This window comes from Pelmatolapia mariae, linkage group LG8, assembly GCF_036321145.2.
Source record: "Pelmatolapia mariae isolate MD_Pm_ZW linkage group LG8, Pm_UMD_F_2, whole genome shotgun sequence".
Taxonomy (NCBI): Eukaryota; Metazoa; Chordata; class Actinopteri; order Cichliformes; family Cichlidae; genus Pelmatolapia; species Pelmatolapia mariae.
Genome location: NC_086234.1, coordinates 11230161 through 11255796, shown reverse-complemented (window position 1 = coordinate 11255796; position 25636 = coordinate 11230161). Strand labels below are relative to the sequence as shown.

The 25636-nt window shown below is 39.7% G+C and overlaps 1 protein-coding gene across 3 annotated transcripts in view; it reads right to left on the bottom strand.

The window, feature by feature from the left end:
- Window positions 1-25636, bottom strand: part of LOC134633781 (disintegrin and metalloproteinase domain-containing protein 12-like) — a 79375-nt gene that overhangs the window by 52479 nt on the left and 1260 nt on the right. For 2 of the 3 annotated variants that reach the window (XM_065471596.1, XM_065471595.1), the window contains exon 2: window positions 13988-14109. In XM_065471596.1, coding sequence (XP_065327668.1) covers window positions 13988-14055 — 68 coding nt within the window. In that variant the 5' untranslated portion in view covers window positions 14056-14109. Of the gene's footprint in view, window positions 1-9247; window positions 9322-13987; window positions 14110-25636 lie in introns of all 3 variants that reach the window. The other variant, XM_063482833.1, reaches the window with a different exon arrangement.

The window sequence follows — 25636 nt, the reverse complement described above, 5'->3', positions numbered from 1 at the left end:
CATACTGTTAATGACGAGTGGGATGTCAAGCCAAAAGCATCTGCTTTTTGCATGACGTGTAGAGAGGGGATTGCTATTTGCTCCATGTCCTTGACTTTCTTTGCACCATTTCCTTTTATCACTAAGCTAAATTTAGTGATAAAAGAGCTATCTGAGCTCTAACTCCTACACAGGTTTCCCACCGCTACTTGTGTAGATTTGAAGTTTTAAATGAGTCAAAAAAACAGGACTGGAGAATATACATAAAAAAAAAAAAACTAAACTAAACAAATTACCACAAGTTTCTCAATAGACACACTACCTTGTAGGGCAAGGAAGAGAAACTGCTGCTGGTATTTTTCACTGCTAGTCAACTGGAACAAATGCTGTTTTTGCTTTTCATTCAGCATTCATTTTTCACAAGGACACTGCTCTGTCTAAACATGTGCAAGGCAACAGAAGGGGGTGAAAAAAAACCCCTGGATCAGCTAAAGGAGACGGCCAAAATCCAGCCGTCTGACTGATGACCACACGTGGCATCTTCGCTCAGCCAGTGACCCCATACACAAGCAAGACTGGTCAAAGGAAGGTCATTGGACTGTGAGAACGGAGAGAACAGGATGGAGGATGAAGTAAGGAAATACAGTGAGCATTCCCACCCAGCTGACATTAACTCACACTGTAAAACCAGCAAATCTGTTTGTCTGTCAGGAGGAGGATGGAAGCCAGGACTATGACTCTCGGGTTGCATATCTTCATGGTCAGCAGCCACAAAGGTCAAAAACTTTGGCTGCTTTTGTTTATTCTCTTTGGCACCCCTGAGCCTTGAGAAAATTAGATTTCACTAGAATTTATGAAGACTGTTTGCTTAAGTAGGTGAAAGGGAAAAGCTGTGAAGCAGAGGTAGAAAGAAAAACAGATAATTAGAGGCCAAGTGAAGAAAACAAACAAAAAAAGACAGATGCATAGATAAAGAAACCTGGAAAAGTAAGACTAAAGCTAACTTTTGTACTAAAAAATCCTTAGTCTCCAATTGTACTCTAATAATACTCTATTTTTTGCATATTGCAAATTCTGTAATCAAAGATATTTCTAATGATTTCTGGCTGTTAAGATTCACATGACTGCATCTTACACATTTGCAAACACTACCAATGTGGCATTAACTAACCATTTTAAACGTGTGACAGTCATGGTGACAATGTATGATCAAGTGAATAAAGAGCCCAGTCAGACAGACCTAGACACCACCGGTCACAAGGGAAAAATTCAGATTCCCCAAAAAGTTGTAAGCGGCTACTTAAGGATGATAGCAGTCGCAGGAAAAATGATTGCACTTATATAAGTTTTACTATTGCTGGGCTAGTATTAGCAACTATTTGCAGACAAATATGAAAAACTACAGGCAACTCTGAAAACTTTGCTAGCAATTAAAGCAATCAGGTTTTTGGTGCAGGACCTTCTTTACAATTAGTTTCATCCAGCAACACCCAGAAACCTCCAGGAACCACTGCCAACTAGTACTTGGATAGTCGAGGGAATACAACGGTGAAAAATACATTTTTCCCCTAAGAACCATGGTTGTATCACATCCAGCATCCATGCAATGTGCACATGATGTTACATGAGTAATTTCAATTTATTAAGTGTATAAAATAGGCATTATTGTAGGCATGGAATTAAAATGTCCAAAAACAAAGTGTGATCTGTACTCTATTTATATAGTGTCATTTTGTTAACACATTAGCCTCATTAACGTCCTTATTATCTCTGCTGAGGAGGTTAGGTCACTGGATATTTTGCATCTTATTTTTTAAATATATGTTCTTCAGAAAATAGATGAACTAAACTAGACCTGAACACATTAACAATAGCTGTCAGTAAATCTTCCATTTTCAACACTAGTTAAGTATGGAATGATCTTAAATGCTAACCTTGTTAACCTGGGCATCTGTCTAAATGTCAAGAGTTGCCTAATAGCCATGTTAGCCACCTGTAAATAAAATGATAACATCCTGCCAATCTGCAACATTAATATAAAGTGTTAATACAACATCATTTGTGTCTAAAAAGTGGTAATAGTCCTAGATTATTGCAGGGTTTTTACCTTTACAGAGAGATCATCTTAATTGTCATATTAACTATTGATGCCATTTTAGCCTTCAGTACAGTTGTGACATGAAGCTTATGTGCAAGTTCAGTAAGAAAGATTTGCATTCACTGGTTCTCTTGCATTCCTGAGTGTTCAGGCTGATAGTCTATTCTTTACATCACTTCCACTTTCCCATACTGTCAAACTCAATGCTGCCGCGATCACTCTGGCCAAGTCATTTACTTGCCCGTCTTCTGCAAGCCATTCAACCTCTGTTCTGCCTTCCAGACTTTGATTCGTGTGGCCCCCTTCATATCCTGATCAGCTGGAGAGTCATGCCTCCACCTGCTTCATCTCCGCCACCGCCAGCATCTAAACTCTAGGGGGTCCTGTCCTACTTCTTATCATTGTTGGAGTCCAATCTGCTATATAGCTTTATCCAAGTTTAATCACCAAATAATTTATTACTCAAACGCTGTACTTTAATAAATTAATCAAAACAAAAATGTAACTATGCTGTTCAATAATGCAAGACGTAAAAACTAATATATGCTAATATATCTGATGAAGCTATGGTGCTGTTAAACAGGGCTGGAATTTGATTAAGCTGATACTCAGGGGAAGTGATTTTTCATCTCATATTCACAAGATGGATGGAGAACTGAAAGTAGAAGACACCTGAGATGTGCTGAAAATTACATTATACTTTCGTAAATGTTAGAATGCAATTGCATATAGGTGTGAAAATAAAACTTGTGGCCTAGTCTATATTTAAAAATCCCCTTTGTTCACTCATTTTCATTTAATCTTATCCTGAAAGATGCACTGGAGTCTGTTTGAAATAACAGGCTGGCATTTACAGGTAAAATCGAACGGGTTATTGTTAAGACTTTCAATTCATGGATTAGCTGCAAAAGAGTCATACAAAACACAGGAAACAAAAAGGATCAGGGCTGTCTAGTGCCCCGTATTTTACAATTCATTTATTTCCAAAACCCTGAGCACTACACACAAGCAGCATTCAGAAAATCTTTGCTCCTTTGTACGGGATAGCGACTAGTTAAAAGAAACCAAGTTTTTATTTTTAAGAAATGCTCCCCATCCATCATCTGCAATCATCAAGAGACACCGAACCAGATTGGTCCGAATTTAAAAGTAGAGGCATCTTTATTATTTGCAGGAGCTTCCATAAGTTCTTTAAGGAGGAGTGATGGCTTGTTCGCCACATAGAAACTGCTACTTTCAGAAGGTTTCAGCTGGCTGTGTACTTGATGGTGAGAGGAGAGAGGCTAAGGAATAGATCTACCAGCTGGAGCCTTGAGACCCCTGTGGTCTATCTGGAAAAATGCTCCGAGTGTAGAGCAAGGGACTGAAAAAGCCCCTCACAACTTAGAAAAATGCCCTTTGCTATTGTGAATTTTTGTTTTGACATTTCAAAATCACAGTGCTAAACGGTCTACATGTAGAGTTGAACCTTGATAACTGAAACTCCAATTATTCCAATTCCAGGGGGAAAACTACAGTATATCAGACACAAATGACATCTTAAAACATAGCAAATATCAGCCTTTATTTAGATGTCATGTACATTTTAGTAAGAAAAAAAAAGGTGACAAAGAAACTCGAGAGGGACAAGGTTGCATTTGGTGAATGGTCCCAGTTCTTGTTGCACCTTGAGCTTTGAAGTGAGCTTACAGACCGGAATGAAAGGTTTCAAGATCACAAAAACACACGTATACAGAAATAATCATAACAAAAGCCCGTTTCATTTTCTGTTTCCCATTCTGAAAGAAGAAACAAGCTTTTCTAAGACCTTTCAAGTGTAACTTTCTAATTAATTAGGAACATTGAGTCCAAGTTATTAATTACAGCTCTGAGCTTGAAAATAATTGGAGCTTCTGAGAAGGTAATTCAAAAGAGGGAAGCTCCTTCCAAAAAATTCCATTTTGAAGGAAGTAGTTAAAAGGTGCAGGCTCTGGAAAAGATGAGCCTATTTCCAAGGCTTGTCTTTGAAACTAATGAATCACAGTGTATCATGGCCTTGCAGCCGCAAGGGTAACAAGAAAGGTACAAAGGCTAGTTAAGCTTCAGTGCATCCTTCGCTGAGAAAACGGTTTCCTGGTTCTGAATGAATTTTAGACTATAGTGTGTTTGTGTGTTTCAGTGATAAAAGAAAGCTCATGTATATTTCTGTCTATACATGAGACACATTCTTTTAAAAAAAAAAAATACATTTACTGGATCTATGCAGCATATGCAGCAATAACAGCTGGCTGCTGATAACATTATCTGGAGGGAAGATGTATTTAGGTATCGCCTAATGAAATTAAATTCCACCTTACTTTTTCACACTTTTGTACCGTAGGTAGCAATGGGGAGAAATTCAATAGGTTTTCAGTATAAGTGCTGCTCAAGAAAACTGGTTATCACTGGGTTTCAATCACTGGTTGTTGGCTTAGCAGGATACAGTCTTTTACAATTAGATCAAATTTGCCCTCTCACATTTGTATACTGGCAAAAAAAAATTTAAAAAATGAGTTCACATACCTTTTCATTTAGTACACCATGCTACAGACTTACCTGTGTAGTGCGTAAATTGTGTCGCGATAGTGTTTTCTCACACTGAACACAGCAACTGTGTACTTACCAGAAATAAAAGCTGAAACATTTGATGTAAATGTCACCTGAGCAAATGCACAGTTTGTTACGCACACAAAGCACTTCAGCAGACAGACAGCAATTTAATGCACATAAAGATCAAATCTAAAGTCAATCAAGTCACTGATGAAAATTCATAGCCGTTCACTGGCGTTGGAATCGTCATCGACGCTGATGATGTTGCCCGATTTCATTGGCTAAAAATGGATTTTCTTGTTCATCCCTAAGATGATCATTCAGGGTGATGCATTAAAGACAGAGTTTAGGACTTTCAACCTTTAACAGGGGGGAATTTAAAAAAAAATACAGTGTAGGAGCTGACTATAGTTACCCAATCATCTGTGCTGCAGTGAAATACAACCTGCCAAATATTGCATCAATCATTAAAAAAAAGAAAAATCACCTTTAAGAAAAAAGCTGTCATGGAGAAAAAAAAAAAAAAAAAAAAAAAAAAAAAAAGAGTGTATCTGCAATATCTGCAAGGTGCACTCAGAAACATTGTTAAAAAGTCGTTATTACACACATTCTAGTCTTGTATAAATCATAATGAGAAAAAATAATCCATGTCGTTTCATGTATATACACTGGAGAAATATTTAATGCTCTCTTTGTCTTAATCTAACGATTTGATACACATGAGCATCTTTGGTTTTGATGTTCCTTAAACAATCTGTGTATGGCTTAGACGAGAACAATAACACTTATGCAGAGTCTTTAGCCTTTTGTTTGTTCAGCTCCCCAGGAGAGGCGGATTCCTAACCGTGTTTTCAGTGAGACATGAGAATGTCTTCATTGAGAGAAGCAACAGGTCACAGGCCAGCAGTGGTCCAGTCCAAGACATGGAATCAAATAACATCTTAAAGTCCAATTCGCAAACTAGGACAAACTGTGTCTGGACTCTGTCTCTTTTGTTTTGCCAAGCACCAGAGCGATAGAAGAAGTTTGCAGCCAGGAAACATTTCCTGTCTGCCCTCCGTCCAGGGAAAGGGCCAGTTTTAGGATTGTGGATCTGCATCGATGTGTGCTCCGTTGTGATTGTTTGTCTGACAGCACAAAAGACTCCAGAAGATGAACAGCAAACCTCCAAGCACATTATGCTCAAGGCTATAAGCCATGATGAGCAGCGAGAAACCTCAAGCGTAAGCAACCAAAAACATTCTCCACCCAGCTGATGAGCCCCAGGCTTTCTTTCAGTCTCTTGCAGTCCATTTAGAAAGGGAAATATGGATGGAGAGCATGCTGCCTGCTTAGCTTGGGACTCATCTTGATATGCCTGGAGGCTTCACATTCAAAGGCACAAAGCAGCAAGAGCTGCTATAACAGCTTGACCAGAAGTGGTTCAATACCCTGAGGTCAAAGCTCAGTAACTGTCACAACTAGACTAAATGTGCATAAGCCTCTCTCACCCAGCAAAGGCAAGAATCTGAATGAATGCTTCAAACAGTGACAAAGGAAATGAGAACAGATAGAGCATATGCAATAGTAATGAGATATATACAGTAGTATATGCTGTGCATTCTGTTTACTTTCCCTCAGAGTATTGCCACAGCCTGTAATTAAGGTCTTTAACCTTCTAGTAATAAGAAACAAAGACAACACCAAGTGTCATTTTGACTGTCTCCTATTAACAAAACCAATCCAAGAAGATGAGTCTAGGACGCCTAGTGGCATCTCAAGAGGACAACAGCCAACCTCTTTGCAGTAAATGAAACAATGTGTTGCTTCATCATGTTCAACTGGAGCTTTTAGAGTCAGAAAATGTGGAATGATGTACACCCACCGGGCAAATAGTGTGATCACTGAAGCTTGCAGTGCGATACTCATCTGCTGAATATGCATTTCACATAAAAACAGATTATTTTTCACAGGTGGGAAATGTAAATCATGTTCAACATCTGTATTGTAGGGACTTTAATTTGTCTGCAGCGGGGGATGTTTAAAATGTCTTACCCCTGCTAATAATTTTTTCGATGGAATCCCTCTGCAAGCAATACCTGCTGGATGTTTCAGTGACTTGATCCACATAAAAATTTATTTGATGTGCATACATCCAAAAGCGTAATCTAAATCAAATAGGTAGCAGTCTGGAGCTTATTTCATTCTGCTTTCATTTCTTTTTTGCTTTACATATTTTAGTTCAACAGTGCGGTCGGGCAGCAAGTTTTTGAACTACAGTTAAAAGTGCAAGTTCACACATTGACACACGTTGACATTTTGCTCCAGGCGGCAAGCGCCCTTTCCATCCTGACAACAGGCTGCTTTGTGAGTGTGTCCGGGGATGTTGTAGGAATATCTGAAGTCGGTGTCTCGTGCTTCCGCAGCCCTTAATGCCAAAGAGCAGACACCAAAGCATTTTCCGTACCGCCGCGCACAACACATTTCAAGAATCACGAAGAGTTTTCATCATGTTGCAGGCTTTCCAAATGTCATCAGTGCCACAGATACTACGCAACTCACCATCACAGAAACACCAGAGATCCTCTCAAATATTGACTGAAACTAATACAGTAATTGAAAATGACAAGGTGCCAGTTACAGCTGCATTTGTTACCTTACTGTTGGCTTGGTTGTGTCTAAAGGTTTGGTTTCCTGGGCTAACACTTTAAAAACAAGGATGAAGATATACGTTATATGTTTTCAATCTTTAAGTTAAACACAACCCGGTAATAGTTGCAAAAATGTGTTTTTGACTTGAGTTTTGCAACACGTATTTAAAAAATGTGAAAGAAAATGCATTTGTTGAACTTTGTGAAAAAGGCAGCAACCACCACTCTGTCACACAGATCACGTTCACCTATTATTACGGCTGAACTGATCACATTCAACCGTGCAGTGAAACCTCAATCATGTTTTGTAGCCAGCAATATTTATTAACAGATTTCTGAAAAAGAAAAGAAACCCCAAAAATAAATAAAGAAATCTGGGTGCTTAATTCAAATCTCTTCATCCTGGAACATTTTTTTTTCCTACCTCTACAGATGTCGGCTGTGTTTGAACAACTGGGTTTCATCAGCGACGTAGAGCCAGTCTGCCAGCAACCTCAGACAAGAACCTTCACTAAAAGTCAGCACAGCAGGTTCTGTTCTCGCTGTCGACACCGACCAAAGCCAACACACTTATCAACACTCCTCTTTCAACTCATGTCCTTTGTGTGTGTTTTGTCTTGTCAAACATATATGGCATAAAGTAGCTATTTTTTTGATGAAGTATTATTTTGACTTGCGACAGAACACTCATTGATAGTAATTAAACCTTTTTCTCGAGACTTGCTGCAAGCGTTGACAGTACATTCTGACAGATTGGTATTTGGAAAGCACGGAGGTTTGTTTGACTAAAGTCGTTCCATCATGCTCAAGCTCATTAGAAAGATCTAGATTGCACCTCTCCATCATCTCTGTTTGTTCCTCTTGGCTATGGCTTTGAAACTAACACAGGACTTTACATTTCAAGCTACGGGACAATGATGGCAGTCATGCCGAATGAAAATCAGATGGGCGATGTATGAGAACGTAAGGTGTTTCCACTGCTGCTGGTTGTGGGAAAAGCTTTGTTTCCATTTTAAAATGAAATATAGCTGAGGAAAATCTGACAATCTGAAAGACAGCTTTGCAAAATCCCCACCTGTGCAAAGCATGAATATTCAAAAGGGAAAAAAAAAACGAGTGTGATTTCCAATAAAAAAATATTTTCAGCGCAGGCAAGCCATAAAAATTGCTGTAGCTAGTGTTGAAAGCTTTGTCCCACAGTTTGCAGGTGGAATTTACATATATTAAGTCTGGAAAACAAGTGAGATTCATGGCTAACGATGGTATAAAAACCCTTTCACACTCTCTCTCTGCTTCCCTCGCCCGCTTTCTCTCCATCACACAGACAGCTCTGCTTGTTCCTGGTTGCTCATGTGTGGCAGCAGGCTGGATGGAAAACATATTGCTCCATCAATCACGCCCCATCCTTCTCAGCAGTACGCTCAACTCCGACTGTCTGAGGCCACATTGAATGAGTCCTTCTGTAAAAATGCAAAGATGACAAATATTCCTCCTAACACTTCCACAGCTACATCTCTGTCAAAATCTATCTCCGCCAATGACCTCATCTCTTTCAAATGATGTTACTCCTCCTCACCAGTCCCTTAACTGACACCGTGTTGACAGTATCTTAATACGCAGAGCGTTGGGTGTCTGCTGTGTTCAAACAAAGCCTCCTTCTCCCCCGTCTTATGCCAATAGATCAAATGAAAAGATAGAGGGAGAAGAAGGAAGAAGACGTCGGTTTTCATCAATGTCTGGCTGATGCTTTCAGGAATTTCTATCTTTCAAGTCTTTGTTTCAGCACACAAAAAGACTCGAGCACAGAGAGCCCTGGCATGCCCACACCACAGCGCAAAGAGACACTTCCTCCCTCTCGTTCTTTGGATAGATCCCCAGTTGTAGCCCCTGGGCACTGCATATGTCACCTATTTGTACTCCAGAAACCACGCAGTTGTAAGCTAAAGGCATGTATGAAAAGAGGGACACTTACTCATTTTTCTCTAGAGCCAGGAGCAGCTGTTCACTTTCCACTTCAATCAGGAGCTTTAGTGATGCTGGGTGGCTCTGAAGAGACAACAAGCAGGAGAGGAGATAGGAAAAATTAATTCTGGACTCTCTCACACAGATTTTTGATTGAGGGAAGACTTGTTGTGACACTTGTTGCTGTTCGAATGCCGCAGCATTAGTTAGAAAATAGCTGAGTGGCAGTATAATGAAAAAAAGAAGAAAAAAAAAAAAACACTAGAAACTTTACTCCAATCAGAATGAAACTTTGACTGAACCACCCAGCACTGTGAGAAAGGATGCAAGACGACTGTTTTCAATTGATCAGAGGAGTCGGAAATCCTTATGAAGCTACTTTGTATCTTAGAACAAGAGCTGAGAGGATTAGCGTTATGCTTCTATTGCATTTGACATTAATCCTGCAGAAACCCATGAGTGTTCACACCCAATGAGTTACAACACCGTGCGTCTCTGTTAGAGTCAGATGAAGTGGCACAGGGTCATATATATCACTTCTGTCAGTCACGCTGTGCAACAAACGTGCCTTCCTGTCTGCCCTCCGCACCGCGCACGCACGCACACGCACACGCACGCGCACACGCACACGCACACACACACACCCTCTCTCTTTTAGTGTGATACCCTCACTCAGACACACAAGCACAAAAAAAAGAGAAATCCTCCTCTGCCTCACATTTTCCAAATTGCCAGGGCAACAACAAGCACACACAAACACATTTGACACATGCAGCTCAATCTGGGTCAACTGCAGCAAAGAGCACTGCTCTGGGTTAAGTCATCCATCACCCCCCATGAAGAAGAATGTCTAGTGGATCATAAGAGGATGTGGAAGCAGAACACTTAAGGTTTCAGGCAGTAATATTGTCTGTGGGACTAAACCTTCTGCTATTTTCTGCAAACACATTTTTCCAAACATATGGTTAGGCTTACACTATATAATGGGTACAACCATCTTTGTCTTCAGATGAATTACAGATGATGCTGAGGATATTTGGATTTGTTACTAGGCAGTTGTATACACAAATTTGCACTTGATTTCACCTTCATGGCGAGTGTTCATTAAGAAATATTGTGGCACCTTGAGCGTTTGGTTAAGACAAAACAAAATAATGCACAAATGAATTCAGTCAATAACACAACCTGGAAGCTTAGCTCAGCTTTGTGCTTTTATGCCTGCCTGCAGCCATGTACTTTGTTTGTATAGTCTGGGATTATATCAACAAACTGAGCCAAGGAGCCCACATTTCAAACACTTCATCGATGTTCCAGCGGGTCATTTAGTGCTTTCTTCCACTCTCAGATGCTGAATTCGAACAGCTGTCTGTGCCTGAAATATTAACATAAAGAAATGCTGATTATGCTGACTGTATGTGATCCAATTCACTTAAATATATTTTACCTGACTGCTGTTCCTGATCTGTTAGTTAGTGATCTGTTTTTCTGTTTGTTTGTTTTTTTAAATTCAGTTCAGATTGCATTGAATTTAAATGACTCCTACACTGAGACTATCTGTTAAATACACAAGCAATGTTACTTGTCAGATTACATTAATAGGAGATGAAAAAAAAAACAAAAAAAACAAAAAAACTGTCAAGATAGTTAGGCTAGCCAAAAAAAAAAAAAAAAGAATATCATATTCAGTTGTGTTTCATAGTAAGTTTTGCAGAGACTTGGTTGGAGATCCAGCAGCCAGGCCCTGGGCCATGCACTGACAGGCTATGTCATCTTACTAGCCCCCAGGATTAGAACAACCAAACCTGGCACACAGATAGGTCTTAGGCCACCGAAGGTTCTTATCTATATCAGATATTATTAGGTCAGCCATGTTGCCTTGCAGTCACCTAGCAACAGGCTAAAATGACGTTCCATACACTTATACTTAAAAAGAAAATACTATCAGTTTTACGTCGTTACAATACCATCTCATTTATATCTACAAAAATCTGTTTACGGCTAAAATAACTCATTTTACTATATAAACAACTCTGACCACCCCAAGTTTTTACTTTTCTCAATCTGATTAAGTATACTAATTTCCCAATAACACAAACCTACTAAACAATACTGTAGCATGGGTACTAGTGAACTTACCTCTGAACATAGATTACTGCAGAAAAGATACCTGTGCTAATTTAGTTTCCAGATCAATTTGATATTGATTTGAATCAATTTGAATTTGATATGATACTGTTAATAATATTCTGCAGCACCAGCTCCAGATAAGTATTCAACATAGCATTTCTACACATATCAGTTTACTACAGAAAGCATAAATCATTGCAATCAGCATACAATAACACAAAAAATACTAGGTTCAATATTACTGGCCACCTGAAAAAACTGTTTTTTTTATTGAGCGTTAACAGAAACAACTGCTGTGCAATGATGTGCTTTAACTTTGGAATGCTCAAACCTTGTAACAACAAGTTACAAATGAGCGTTATCTTCCACTTTACACACGGTATAAAAACTCAAACCAGGTTTTGGAGCTGTCACTTAAGTGAGCATGCCAAAACCAAAAGAAATCAGTTCAGACTTCGAAAAAAGAATTTTTGATGCTCAAAGCAGAAGATGAATATACAAAGTTATCACAGTGTTTTCAAGTGTCAAGAACTAGAGTGAAAAGTATGATCAAGAAATTCAAAGAAAGCCACAAGCCTGGCAGAGGTAGTAAGAGGTTGGCAGTGAAAGATTTCAATGACTCTGGGAAGAAAAATTGTGAGATATGTGACTAAAAACCCCAGAACAACTGCCAAGACACTAGTGAATGACTTCAGGAGTTTTAGTCTCAAAGAAGACAATCACGAGAACACTGCACAGGAATAGACTACGAGCTTGCAGACCAAGGAAAAACACAACAACACTTCTGCCAAAGAGATCCTTTCAAGCCAGACTGAAGTATGCTAAGGACAATCTGAAGAAAAAAAATATGCATATTTGAAGCATGTTGTTTGGTCAGATGAGACGAAACTAGAGCTCTTTGGCCATAGAAACGCTGATTATGTTTGGAGAAGAGGAGTACAACTAGAAGAATAGTCCCCAAAGTGAAACACGGTGGTAGAAGTATTATACTGTGAAGATGCTACAGTGCATAGGGAACTGGGAATCTCTTCAAGGTGGAAGGAATCATGAAGAATATGAACTAAAACTGTAAGCAATCTGCAGCAAAACTGAGTCTGGATTATCACTTTGTCTTTTAAAATGATAAAAAATAGCCTACACGAAGCCTTGACTTAAATGTCACTGAAAATCTGCAGGGTGAACTGAAGACCAAGGTCCATCCAAGAACACCATCAAATCTGGAGGAGCTTGAGAGATTGGACAAAGAAGAATGGGCTTGAATTGCTCAGGAGGCATGTTCGGGATATGTTAAACTGACCCCAATGACCCCATCATTTTGCCTTCCAAATATAACTTTAGTGTACTAGGAGTCGAGTTGCACTTGTATTTTTTTAAAAATAGGTGTCAGTTGATCCTGAGACTTTGAACACTGGCTGATTTTCTATTCATTTTCAGACCAGTTCTTCACCTCACCATGTAAAAGGAATGTACTTTTGCTTTTTAAGGCACTTAACCCTAACCTATGAATTATTCAAGTGTTAAAAAGGCATGCAAATCAAGGGATAAACCAGTGTTGCACCTACACATAACAGAAAATTTAGAAAAAGAAAAATGTTCACTTTAAGGCACATTGAATTCATAAAAATACCAAAATAACAGTTTAATAGGCAAAAATATGATTTGTGCACCAACAAGGTGAGCTATCAGCCACAATGTACAGGACAAAATAAGAAGTTGGAGGCCTAAAAAAACTATCCATAGCAGATAAACAGTATCTGCAAGTCATGTCCTTAAAAAATTAGAAAAACAAGTAAAAATCAAGAAAAGACTCAACTCTGACCCTTTGGAGGAGCGCCTGTCAAAAAAAAAAAAAAAAACATTCTTAAAGAAAGAAAATGGAAAACAAAAGATTGAGGTATGCCAAATTAAACAAGAAGTGGACTGAACATCATTTGAATCAGGTGGTTCAAATATTCTCAATATGTTCACAACATGTTCACAGTGGAGGCTCAGTCATAGTTTTGGTTGCATTTCAGGTGCCACTCAATTTTGATCCACCTGGAAACGTAATTTTTCAGCATGACAATGATCCCAAACATGCTGCCAATGCAGTAAAAGCATACCTGGATATTAAAAAAAAAAAAAAAAAAAAACCCACAATGGATCACTATCAGTCATGGATTAGCTTCCTCAGAGCCTGGACCACAATACATTGAAGCAGTGGTAGATCATCTTGACAGGAAAGCAAGCAAACATCCAAAGAAAAGCTTTGAATTTCCTTCAAGAAGCCTGGAGAACAATTTCTGAAGACTTCTTACCTAAGAGAGTTCGGGCTGTGTTGAAGAAAAAGGTGGTAATACCAAATATTGACTTTCAAGGTTGTTAAAATTGCACAAACTCTTGTTTTTGCGCTGTATATCATTTCCCATTTTCCTAGCAAAATATAAAGAAATGAGATGTGGCTTAAGGCTTACACAACACCATATACAAAAACACACCTTTGACCTGGCACAGCTAGGTCACAGGTGACACAGTAATACTAATATGCAAAGACAATTGACCCACTGTAAGATGAACAGATGCTGAAAATTAGACAAACAATAAAATAAAAAATGTAAAAACATAAACGGCTACTATTGTCCACCTGGGATTTGAGCTGGCTGATTGGTTTCCAGTCTTTTCCAACAAGCTGAAGAGGTACTGTAGTCCCATAGTGTTTCTGCCTTGCTGTCGGTCTGTGTGGAACAACAGTGCTCGGAGGATTTCCTATAAAAGAAAATATAAAAACCAAGTGAGAATGCAGAGAAAACTTCAAAGTGTTCTTTATTCTAAATTCTCTCAGTATCTGCAAAAAAAAAAAAGAAAGAAAGAAAGACAATGTCCACATTCTGTTCTGTGTTCACAAACAAGAGGAACATTTTCAAAACTGATTTTCTTCAAACAATACTGACAGCAAATTCCTCCTCGTGTTCATTAATAACATCAGTCAGAGCACAACCTGACAGTAGAGCTGCCTTGTAATATAAAGTGTCACTTCAACAGAATCACAGCGTTTGTATATGTGATGGCTTTTCTGCATCACAGCGTGCAATTAATGCTCCCTGAATGTATTTGTTTTTCATAGCTAACAATTATCTACGCTGACAAAATGCCATTTCCATTATATCTAAGCTGTTCCCAAACATATGTTTGTCTTCTTTTTATAGACCATCAGTAGAATGGAGCCCCTCTCCTCTGCCATAAAGACATAAATACAACAACACTAAATGGCACTCTCAGACATCAAGCAATGAAAACTGTTAACTTGTGGCAAAACCGTAACCACCCACTCTCACACTCGAGCTGCATAAATCTCCGTAGTTCTTGACTAATGGAGAGTTTTGAGCGAAGACGGCTTGACTTGCTGCTGCTGCTGCGATAACTCCTAACACAGGGCCAGTGTCCAGAATGCAGTGCAGGGATTAGACGTAGCTTTGGGGCATTGTTCCCAGCACGCTTTTATCTCCTCTCTCACTGTTCTGACAGGGTGTTAACTGAGCCTCCGAATGGCTACAACACTTGGGGCTCTGCTGTATTGCCAGTCATTTAAGAATATATTCGTCTCCAAATCCAATACTCACGTCCCCAAAGTGAGCCGACAGGAAACAGCGGGAAAACAACCACTACAAGTCTACTACCTTTAAGCAAGACAGAAGCTGCAGCTTTTCTAAATAGTACATTATGAGCACGTACTGAGCCAGAATGCAATAGTGAGCCTCTGGAGGACACTGCTAACAGGGTTCCTGCAGTAATCAGCTCCCCGCATTGGGGAAGTTATTTTTCAGCTTGGGTCTCTTACTAAAACAGCAGGGGTTGTTAGAACCATTTGTTTCAGAGCAAACATACTAAATCAATTGTTTGCTTGCTTTCTGTTTTCTCCCAGTGATACTCCATTGAGCACTTCCAAACAGCAGAGAGACAGATTTAGTTTGAGTTTGATGTCAGTGCGTTTGTGGAAAGTTATGCGTGTGGTTGGTCTGTGCATAATATTTTGAACTTGAAACTTTACTCCATCTTAATTTTGAATAACATTCTAAGCACACATAAACATAAAGCAAACTCAAGGGAATATACTCATCCTTGATTATTATTTCCAGCAGATTCAAGGCGCTTCCTTTGAGGTTTCTGTCCCCTGCTGTCTCTCTACACATTACTCACCCATCTAAATTGCTGAGTCTGCCTATTATCCAGCATTAGTAAGCCAGGTCAGGCACAACACACCCCAGCTGAGCTTTGTTCTGGTTACCCTCTGAGGATACCACCACTCTGGAGTACATCACAGACCCATTCCAGCTGATAGCAGAGAGCCAGAGGTGACCTGCTCAGCAATCTCTATGCAACTTCATCCTGATGATGAGAAGCAGGCTTGGGCAAGGACGGAACGGCATAATACACAGAACAACAAGAGAAGCACTCCTACTCTAATTAGTCCCAGAAAACCACACTGTCTGGGGGAGGTGGACATGCTGAGTAAGGGAACAGATGACAACCTCTAAGGAAGGTATGGACAAATAAACACAAGAGACAAGGGGGGAAACTGTGGAAAGCTTTGACAGAGAAAGGTCAGGTTCACATTGTGGTTAGCCGATTTATGATTTATATTGAGGCATGAGCCTCATCATCTTTGGAGACGAGGTTCACAACCATACAGTGTTGGGTTCCTTGACTTCAAAGTCCACGAGTGAATAACCCTTTTGCAAATGTGGTGTTCTTTGAGGTTTAATTCCTGCTTTTATGAATGGCATTATATTAGTGGAAATAGTCTGCAGGCTCATTTCTTTTCCACGTGCTTGAGAAAGACATTAGGTAAAACTGAAGCATGACAGGACTGCAGTGTATGCAATGTGCAAGGTACTTTTGTTAGCTGGAATGTTATGAGAGCCACCAGAAGCATTAAGGGAGCGGTAAAAGTGGCACCAGATCCCAGTGCCTTATTTATATACTCAATAACAGAGAGTGTAAACAGGGGTCTTAATAAAGCAGAGTTTTGGCCATGTTCACCTTCCTTTATGTTCCAGTGTACACAATGAGAGCTTGTACCACTTATATTGCCTCAATAAAGTCAATGCTAGGTGAGAGGTGTGCCTGTGTACTGAGAAATATGACTGTGTGTGTGTGTGTATTTGCCTGCGGGTGACGGAAACGTGATACAGATCCTTGACTGGATAAAGCAATAATTCTGGCTTTCCCTAGCAGCATTCTTAAGAAAAATAACCAAAAATCTATTACATACTGAGCATGTGTAGTCAGTGTTTTATTATTTTACAGAGCATTACTGTGTTTGACTGGTTGATTGAAGGTGCACAATATTCACTCTAAGAATAAACTGAGTGATTTGTGGCTCAAGTGCACCAAAGATTTGAATCTGGGATAAATTTGACTCTAGTTCCCGACCCTCAAAGCACAGAGGTTGTTTTAAAAAGTGTTTTTAACAAGACTTCGGTCAAGGATTGCTGACTATTCTATCAATAAACCCGACTTAAATAGTAATGACAGCTTTTCCTAAATTGCTTTCCTTTAGCATCCATCCAGTGCTTATCCAATTGAGGATAGCAGCTGAGCTGGAGCCTATCCCAGCTGTCATGGGGCAAGAGACAGGGTACACCCTGTACACGTCACCAGTCTATTGCGGGGCTAACACAAAGAGAATTAACCTAATATGCATGACTTAGGATTCTTGAGAGGAGGCCAGAGTACCTGGGGAACACATGCAAACTTTATATCATGATACAGTTGATCCAATGACAAAAAACACTGTACTCAAAACTGCAGATGTCAGTTTCATTATGGTGCAGAAAGAAAAGTGTAAAGCAAGCCTGTAGGGTATCTTGTGGCAATCCATCTAAAAGATAGAGATATTTCAAGTTTAAAGTTAAACCTTTTGGTAGTCAAGTCAAAAATATTCCTCCTCTAGAGACAAAAAAAATATCTTTACAAAATTTCAAAGCAATCCATCCATCCTATATTTAATACCTTTCAATTTCCAACTGTAGAGCCATGCGCCCTCCAGGGTTCTAAAAATCTAAGAAAGATCGTTGTTTGTTTTCCTGCTGCATTGATAATCTTAGGAACCCTTGAGCAGAAAGCACTGATTTATTGATCTAGAGCAACAGAAGCACTGGTGCTAAAACTGGGCAAAAGTCTTGTTGTAAAATTTGCACTTTTTAACATTTTGGTTTCATTTATGCATCTCTGAAAGAACAGCCACAAGACCAGTTTTATCCTAGACAATAAAGAGTCTAAATGTACTTTTTTCCTGATGCTGTTTCACAGTGAAGCATTTCTTGGCATTGTCAGTACTCCTAAAAGAATGCTTTTCCACAGCCTTTGAGCTGCTGGCCGCAGGGAACAGATGACCTTCCTCAGTTCTTAGCAGATCTCAGACATATTCTTACCAGCCAGTCACAACTCCAGCTCTTCCCTTTTCCCTTCTATCCATCACACTAAAACAAACCAACACAATTCTTCCTCTTTATTATATTCCAGAGCCCAGTTGTTTGGAACCACAACTCTCTCTTTGACAGACAACCATGTAATAATGTATTCATAACAATTGTGGTTTTTCCAACACAAATGACATGCTGTTGTTTTTATCTGCGTACTTGATGAGGCCGTGCCCCTCACATGCATGCAGGTCCTCACTGAGATGGGATAGAGGCTTCACATATGTGGCTACATCAATCAAGAGCAATCCAAATGACAGCCATTCTTAGCCTGATGACTGGCACAACAAAAGCCCACAAGGACACACTCCAAAGTGACTTTGACAGCAATTCTCTCCGATCTTGAAAATGTTAAGATTTGAAATGGGAAAAACAACGCCTTTGACAGCCTCAAGGAGACTCTTTGACAAGCAAAACCCCATCAGCGGTACAAAAACAAGTGAAGAGGACACATGCATCCACAACTGTTTTAGACAAGTTTATAGTGGTGTGAACCAAGCAACATTAACTCAAGTACCATAGTGTCAAGTACCATCTGAGCTCCTTGTCCTTCACACCACTACAGTTTAGGCAACACTAAATACCATAAATCAGTGGATAATGAATAAGCATTTATGTACCAATATAGATTCTACTTGTATCAATGATAAGTTTTGTATTTCTACACAATAAAAATAAGGAACAACAGGAAGAAAAAAATCTCAGTCTAAATCTGGAAACCATATTCACTCGGATTACAAAGTGGTAATATTACTCATTACAAAAACATGGCTCTCTCTGACAATGTAACAACACCCTAGGTTTATGCAACCTCTACGGTATACAGTATCCATCATTTTGCATATATATTGTATTAAACATTAACCATTACTGGTATCGCTGGTCCTGCTGTGGAAGCTGTTCAGAGGGACATATTGGAACAGTAGAAAATTAAAAAATTCTAAAATGTTCTGCAATTTGTAACCAATTATTGCCCTGAAGCTTATCTGCTCTGCCAAAACTGGCATACACACACAAAAAAGATTTATAGAGTTGATGGACTTTTTATAGGTAGCATAACCTGTACCTCTAGGCTGCTGTTAATCGTGACGTAACTTAAAAATCATTAAGGCTTCTCTACTTTTGTCCACCAGAAAAAGATCCAAAATCTGTAGAGATAGCATTTTTAGCACTGGTAACTTCCTGGATTCGGTACGTAATCTCACGAGTAGGGACCAAAAACATTTAAATGTGTCTGGTTGCATGCAGAAAGTCCTGCTTTTATCTGACAGTTCAGCTTAAATGTGTCTTTATTTACAGTGTGAAAATAAACAATACAATGAGTTGACACATGGGACAGGAAGTCTTGGAACAGATTTACACATATCTCTTGGCTACCCTGGACCCCTGAAACACTGGCCGATGCCCCCAGAGGCAAAGTCAACAGCAGAATCAACTAAAATGTCTAATGTCATGTAAAGTAATGAAACATTAGCCCCATCTTGAACAGCTACTGCAATAAAATTTTGCTTGACTATTATTATAACAGTAGTAGTACAAAGTAATACAGTACAGGGTGTATTTAAATGCTTGAATACTTGTAATGGATTACTTTTAAACTGCCGTATAGGTGACTTAACTAAGGCTACAATGAAAACCAAGAAAATGGACGTGAAATAGGAGCATGTGGAATTAATTAATTACAACAGAGTAATGAGTTCAGTCGACCTTCTGCATGTGGAACTATGACACAACATGAGGAAAAATGGCATGAAAATGTCATGTCCTTGGATCCATATGGAAATGTGTTCTTGATAAAGCAAATCAAATAAAAAAGAACACTTTTTTTCTGTATCAAGAGCATGTGTCCGCAGATGCTTACTGTCTTTAATCAGAGCTCTGACTGGATTGGGGACATGATCCAGAAAAGTTTCTAAGTCCAAAATTGATTCTGACATCAGGCCATGGGGCAAGAAAGAAGAAGAAAAAAAAATGGTTAATGTCTAGGTCTATAGCTATTGTTCATTTATTAATGGGTGATTGACAGGCATATCACGAACTCAATTTATCCCCAATCAGAGTGGGCAATTTATGCTAATTCAAAGAGAATGGGAACAGAATGATGAACGATACATCGAAAGGAAGATCCATCAAGTAGACACTTTTTCGTAAATGACCTTGACACACAAAAGCACTGAACTTTGATCATGTTCCTTATCTCTTTGAGTCCTTGAAGATCTTCTCTAGGTCCAGGGTGAATTATTATCGTGGTATTACTGACTTTTTTCTGGGTTTCTTTTATGCGTGTCAAGAATGAAAAATGCCCATCTCAAATTCCAACAGTCCAAGATGAGATCATCAGACTGCTTGTTGTGGTCAGTCAGCTGAGTAAAATCAAAGCATATTCAGTTAGGCGATTAATTCACAATTTTTAAATTCTCTAAATCGTTCCAAAAACAAAAATCAAGACTGGCTTCTTTTTTTAGGTTCTCTCATTTTCGTTGTAGAAAGAATATCCCTATCAGCTGAACAACCGTCCCACTTTGAGCTCTTGAAACTAATGACTGTCACTATTGTTAGGCTTTTTTTTTTTGCTTTGTTTTTACACTAAGAAGCAGACATAAATGCTAAAAGTAATTGGTACTTGGATCCACATGAAAAAGAGAAAGCCAAGAAAGTGACACATTTCAAAAACAGGCCTTAATATCGCGCTCACCACTTTATCGACAAATCCTCTGCTTGTTACCTGTAATTTGTTAGTGGAGCCGCAGCTCTGAATTCATAAAGACTGTTCAGCAAAGGTGAAAAGTGCCTGGTAATATTGGCTCGACTCCACGGTAAACACTTCACTCAGCTGGGGGGTCATTATGTCAACACCCAGAGGGTTGCATTAGGAAGCATAGAAACCTGTATGCGACATCATGGTAACAGGAATCTACACATACTGGAAAACAGGGCCTCCTTGAATTAAATCTAATTAGGTAGCAATGTGTCAAAAGCCACAGCAACGTAGGCTGTTAATGGTTGTTATTAATGGAGGATACATTTTTTTGGTGTATATTTAGGGTCATAACCAAATCATTTAACACTAAGCTCCCTCTACCTGTAAATAGCTCTTTTGTATGCTCTCTCTCCCTCTCTCTCTCATATACTCAACTCATTTACTGTCACACTACCCTGATGTCAGCACATAATTACTCTATGGGAAATAGATGGTCCTGCAGCAAAAATTTCCCCTTGGCTCAGCAGGAGGTTAACTCTGTCCGAGAAACCAGTGCTGTTACACCTCCGGCTGGGTGACAATGTTACCCTTCCTCCCTCCCAGTCCCTCCCTGCTGCATGGATTGTGCTTGCTGCCTGGTTTGGACACTTTGCCTCAGCAGCGAAGGTCAGAGTCAGGTAGCTTTTAAAGCGGAGCTGCGTGAAAGCTTGTTAATATGGTTCCTGTGATAGATTTAATTTACAACTCCCTAGAAGACCTTTCTGCCATGGGAAGCACATGCCTGGCGCACAATCAAAGCCGCCTAACAAGTCACACAGCTCAAGGATTACAACAGCAGGGACTGACATTTAAGTGTCTGACGAAGTTGAAATGGCTCTGGCATGGTTATTTGATTAATCAATTAGTGCATCAACAGAAAATAATGCAACTCTGATTTAAATATACATCAATTCTGTTCATGTAACTAATTCATTATGGCAAAAATGCAAAACATTCGTTTTTTCCTGGGAGGTTTCATGAAGGGAAAAAGTCATTACTAAACCATACTCGCTCTTGTGCACTCAAGTTAGTAATTTGTGCACACACACTCTTTTGACATTCCCAGATACAAATGTAAGGATTCACATAATTATTCGTCGTAGCATTGTAATTTGTACAGCTTTTGAGGTTTTGTCACACAGAAACAATTGAAGGTGTATCAAATTACAATTTTTAAAAAAGTGCTACTATTTTCTTTTTTATATGAAAACCAAAAACAACCAACCCAAACTTTTAACAAGCCTGGACTGGTCAAGGTTGTGCTTCAAACTGTCTTGAGTTTTTGATGTGCGGCTCGCGCTGCTTCACTTAAAAATACATCACAGCTCCACCTATGAACCATAACTCGAACAGACACAGACAAAGCAAGCGGCAACAGGAGAATTTCACTGCAGCCAATTTGTCAGAAACTGGCCAAGGTAGGAGGCGACCTGTCGAGCTCCTGTTAACATGTGCGCCCATTAAGAAACATATTGCAGCTTGCTTCCTTTTGTGACGGGAACAGGCATGTAAAATCTGGCAGGTGGCTAGATAAGGAAAAAAAAAAAAATTCTGTTTTTCAAACCTTAAAGGAAGACAATGACTGCTACTCAGATGTACATGTTTCCTGCATGTTTGAGTGTGGCATGTTTATTTCTGAAATGCTCAGTGCATTAATGCTTGATACAGCCAAGTTAATTACTGGTATCACCATTTACCTAAAACCAGTATTAACTCTAGCAAATGCACGTACACTCAGCATCTCTAGGGTTTGCAGCGAACGGTCTGAAAAAATGAAAATAACCAGAGAGCAGCAGTTCTCTGGGTGAAACTGCTTTGTTGATGCCACAGGTCAGAAGGTAATGGCCAAACTGGTGACAGAAAGGAATTGGAAGGCAACAAACTCAAATAACCCCCTTTTACAATCAGGACATGCAGAAGAGCCTCTCTCAAAGCACAAATCATCAAAGTCCAAAAGCTGATGGACTACACCAAAACTCAACTTAAGAACACTTGAAACACATTACCACCAGGTTCTAATGAATCTAGATTTTTGCTCCCATATTTAGATGGTAGGGTCCTTTAATGTTCTCATTAAATGTTATTTAATGACAACATTAAAGGATGGATCCATCCTGCCTTCTATTAACAGTTAGGCTGGTTGTTGTGATGTAATGGTTTGAGGGATATTTTCTTTAAACATTTTGGGAACCTTAGTACCAAATCAGCTTTGTTTAAGCACCACAGCCTACCTGAAGATCGCTGCTGACCATGCCTTTATAATCACAGAATACCCATCTTCCGGTAGCTGCTTTCAACAGGACAAGATGCCACGTCGCAAACCTCAAACCCTTTCAAACTGTTTCTTGAACATGACAATGAGTTCTCTGCACTCAAAAGGCTGGGTCACCAGATCTTAATCCAATAGAGCACCTTTGGGATTTGGTGGAACAGGATATGTAGCCAACAAATGTGAAGCAACTGTGTGCTGTTATCATGTAAATATGGAACAAAATCTTAGAAATGTTTGCAGCACCTTGCTAAATCTGTGCCATCAAGAATTAGGGCAGTTCTAAAGCCAAAGCGGGAGTCCAACCCTGACTAATAAAGTGAGTAATGAGGGTAGGAAGAGAATTAGCATTACAACTCTATGAGATGCAGTCTTCAGACTTTACAAATGCATAGCTGTGTTAAAAATAAAGGCCAAGCTGTAATTTAAATGTAGTCAAATTGGCTAACATTGAGCATAGGTGCCACAAGGCATGATGAGCTATAGTCTGTTGACTGTTTTACGCCCCTGCACAATATTCATGAATCATGCCTTTATTGTCATTGTACATGTACAACGACATTATGGATGCTCCATGCCAACTGTGCGGGAATAAAATATAAATGGCATGAATAACTAACAGGAGAAATATGTACAATCAAGACAAAGTTACACAATGGAGAACAAAGTGCTTCGAAGTAGTGCAATGTACTTAGTCTGAAAAAAGGCCATATGTGAGTGGCCTGAGTGATGTGGGTTACTCAGACCACGGCTCAGATTGGTGAGGAAAGTGGGCAGAGGCGGTGTGTGGGGGATAGTGTTTTTTAACAGTCCGAATGTCACAGGGGAAGAAGCTGCTTCCGAGTCTGAAGGTGTGGGATCTGATTGACCTGAGGCGCTGACCAGAGGGCAGTGGGTCAAACAGGTGGTGGGCGGGGTGCAAGGGGTCACCTGTAATGGCCCTGTTTTTTCTGAGACAGGAGGATCTGCCGATGCCCTACAGGGGTGGCAGAGGGCAGCCGATGATTTTTTTAGGGCAGTGTTAATTACCCTCTGCCCAGCCATCCTGTTCTCAGTTGTGGCCCAAACACCCAGGCAGTAGGAGCGCTAGGAGTCCAGCAGCAGCTCCGAGGTTATTCTTCCTCAGGACATGGAAGAAGAGCAGCTGCTGTGGACTTTCTTTACTAGAAGTCTTCATTAGGATTGATGCTTCTGTAATCCCTCTGTAAGATAATTTCTAGTATGATTTCTTTCTTTTTTATAGAGTAATGTATATAATAACGTGATGTTTTTGGGGTGAAATACTGATGGGGTGGAACTTGAATTACCACGGACAGATTTGACACTGGCAAGACATATCACAGCCAACTGACCCCTCTGACCAAACAAGGGAAGACAGACTCTGGGAATGACATGCTGAGTCGAACTCTGACCTGTCTGGGTGTGAAAGCCAAACGAGAAAGTCCAGAGCCAGGATCAGGTTTCAGCCCGTGTTTTAAACATTTGTTGGAGAGGTCAAACAAGTCCACAGCAGATTTGAAGAAATTAATGTAACACATGTAGGGTCAGGCCACATGAGCACAGTCCAGATATTTTCCCTCTTATATACAAATATCCCCACTGCGGAACAACGACTGGTTGATCAATCTGTCTTGATGCACAACTACAGATCGGCCAGTTCTTCTTACCAGTCTCCTGGGTCTTAAATATCCTGAACAACTCATCTGGAAGAACTGAATCCATTCGTACTGAGAAGATACTAAATGCCTTAGACTTGAGATGGGTCACATCACGGTGATAATGTCTCTCTAGGGGAGGACACTGTTTGCTAAAGGAATTTTTTACTACAGTCCAAAAATATATTCACAGCTCAGCTTTCGTTTGTCAGAGGGTGCAGCACGCAAGCTGCATGCAGCGCTCAAGGCAGAGGCAGTCATGTTGGCCGAAGCAGTACATCTGGCTCGTAAATACTCACTGACACTAAAATGTGTCAACCAATGGGAGGAAATCATTCACAAACGATGCCCAGCCAGGACAAGAACATGCATAAGACAGACAGGGAGAAAAATCGACATGAAAGTTGAAGGAGGGGTGTCATTAAATATGTATGCAAACACAACATTGCACTGAGTCGCTCCTTCTCCTTCAGCTGCCTCAGATTTGGATGAAACCCACAGTCCAGAGACGAAGTAGAGCCACATGAAAATGAGCAGTAATTATCCTCACTAATTATGCTTTGCATTAAGTAAGGCTCCAACTAATTACTTTCATTGATCACAAAAATTATTTTTTGTACAACTTGTCCAAGAAATCATGAAGAAAAAGAATCCCTCTCAAGTTTAGAAAGTGAAATATACCATCCCTGTTTTGCTTGTTTTGTCTGGTCAGAAATGTCTTAATGATTAAAGGGACCACCAAAATCGTTGCTGCAAACTTTTATGTGGGTCGTAATGAAGAATACCCTCCATCAGCCCAAATTACTTAAAAGTTGGTAATATTCTGCCGATACAGACAGTCTCAGACTCTCACGGACCGATCAACTGACAATGATGGTTTTCGATGAGCCTGGCCCCGCGGGAAATGCACATCAAGGCTAACGTCTGACGATGATGAACTGTTGATGAATAAATGAACAACTTCCTTATACTTCAATCCCAGTTTTACACATTTGCCCTTCCTGGTAATTAATTCCCAGGATTCACACAGCGAGTGTCGTGACTGTCAGTGTGTTTAGAAGTTACTGAAATGCAGCTCCTCCACTCACCACAGTTGCAATTTTACTGTGTGTGGCATCCTTGTTGAATCTCACCTAGGGCGTAGGAT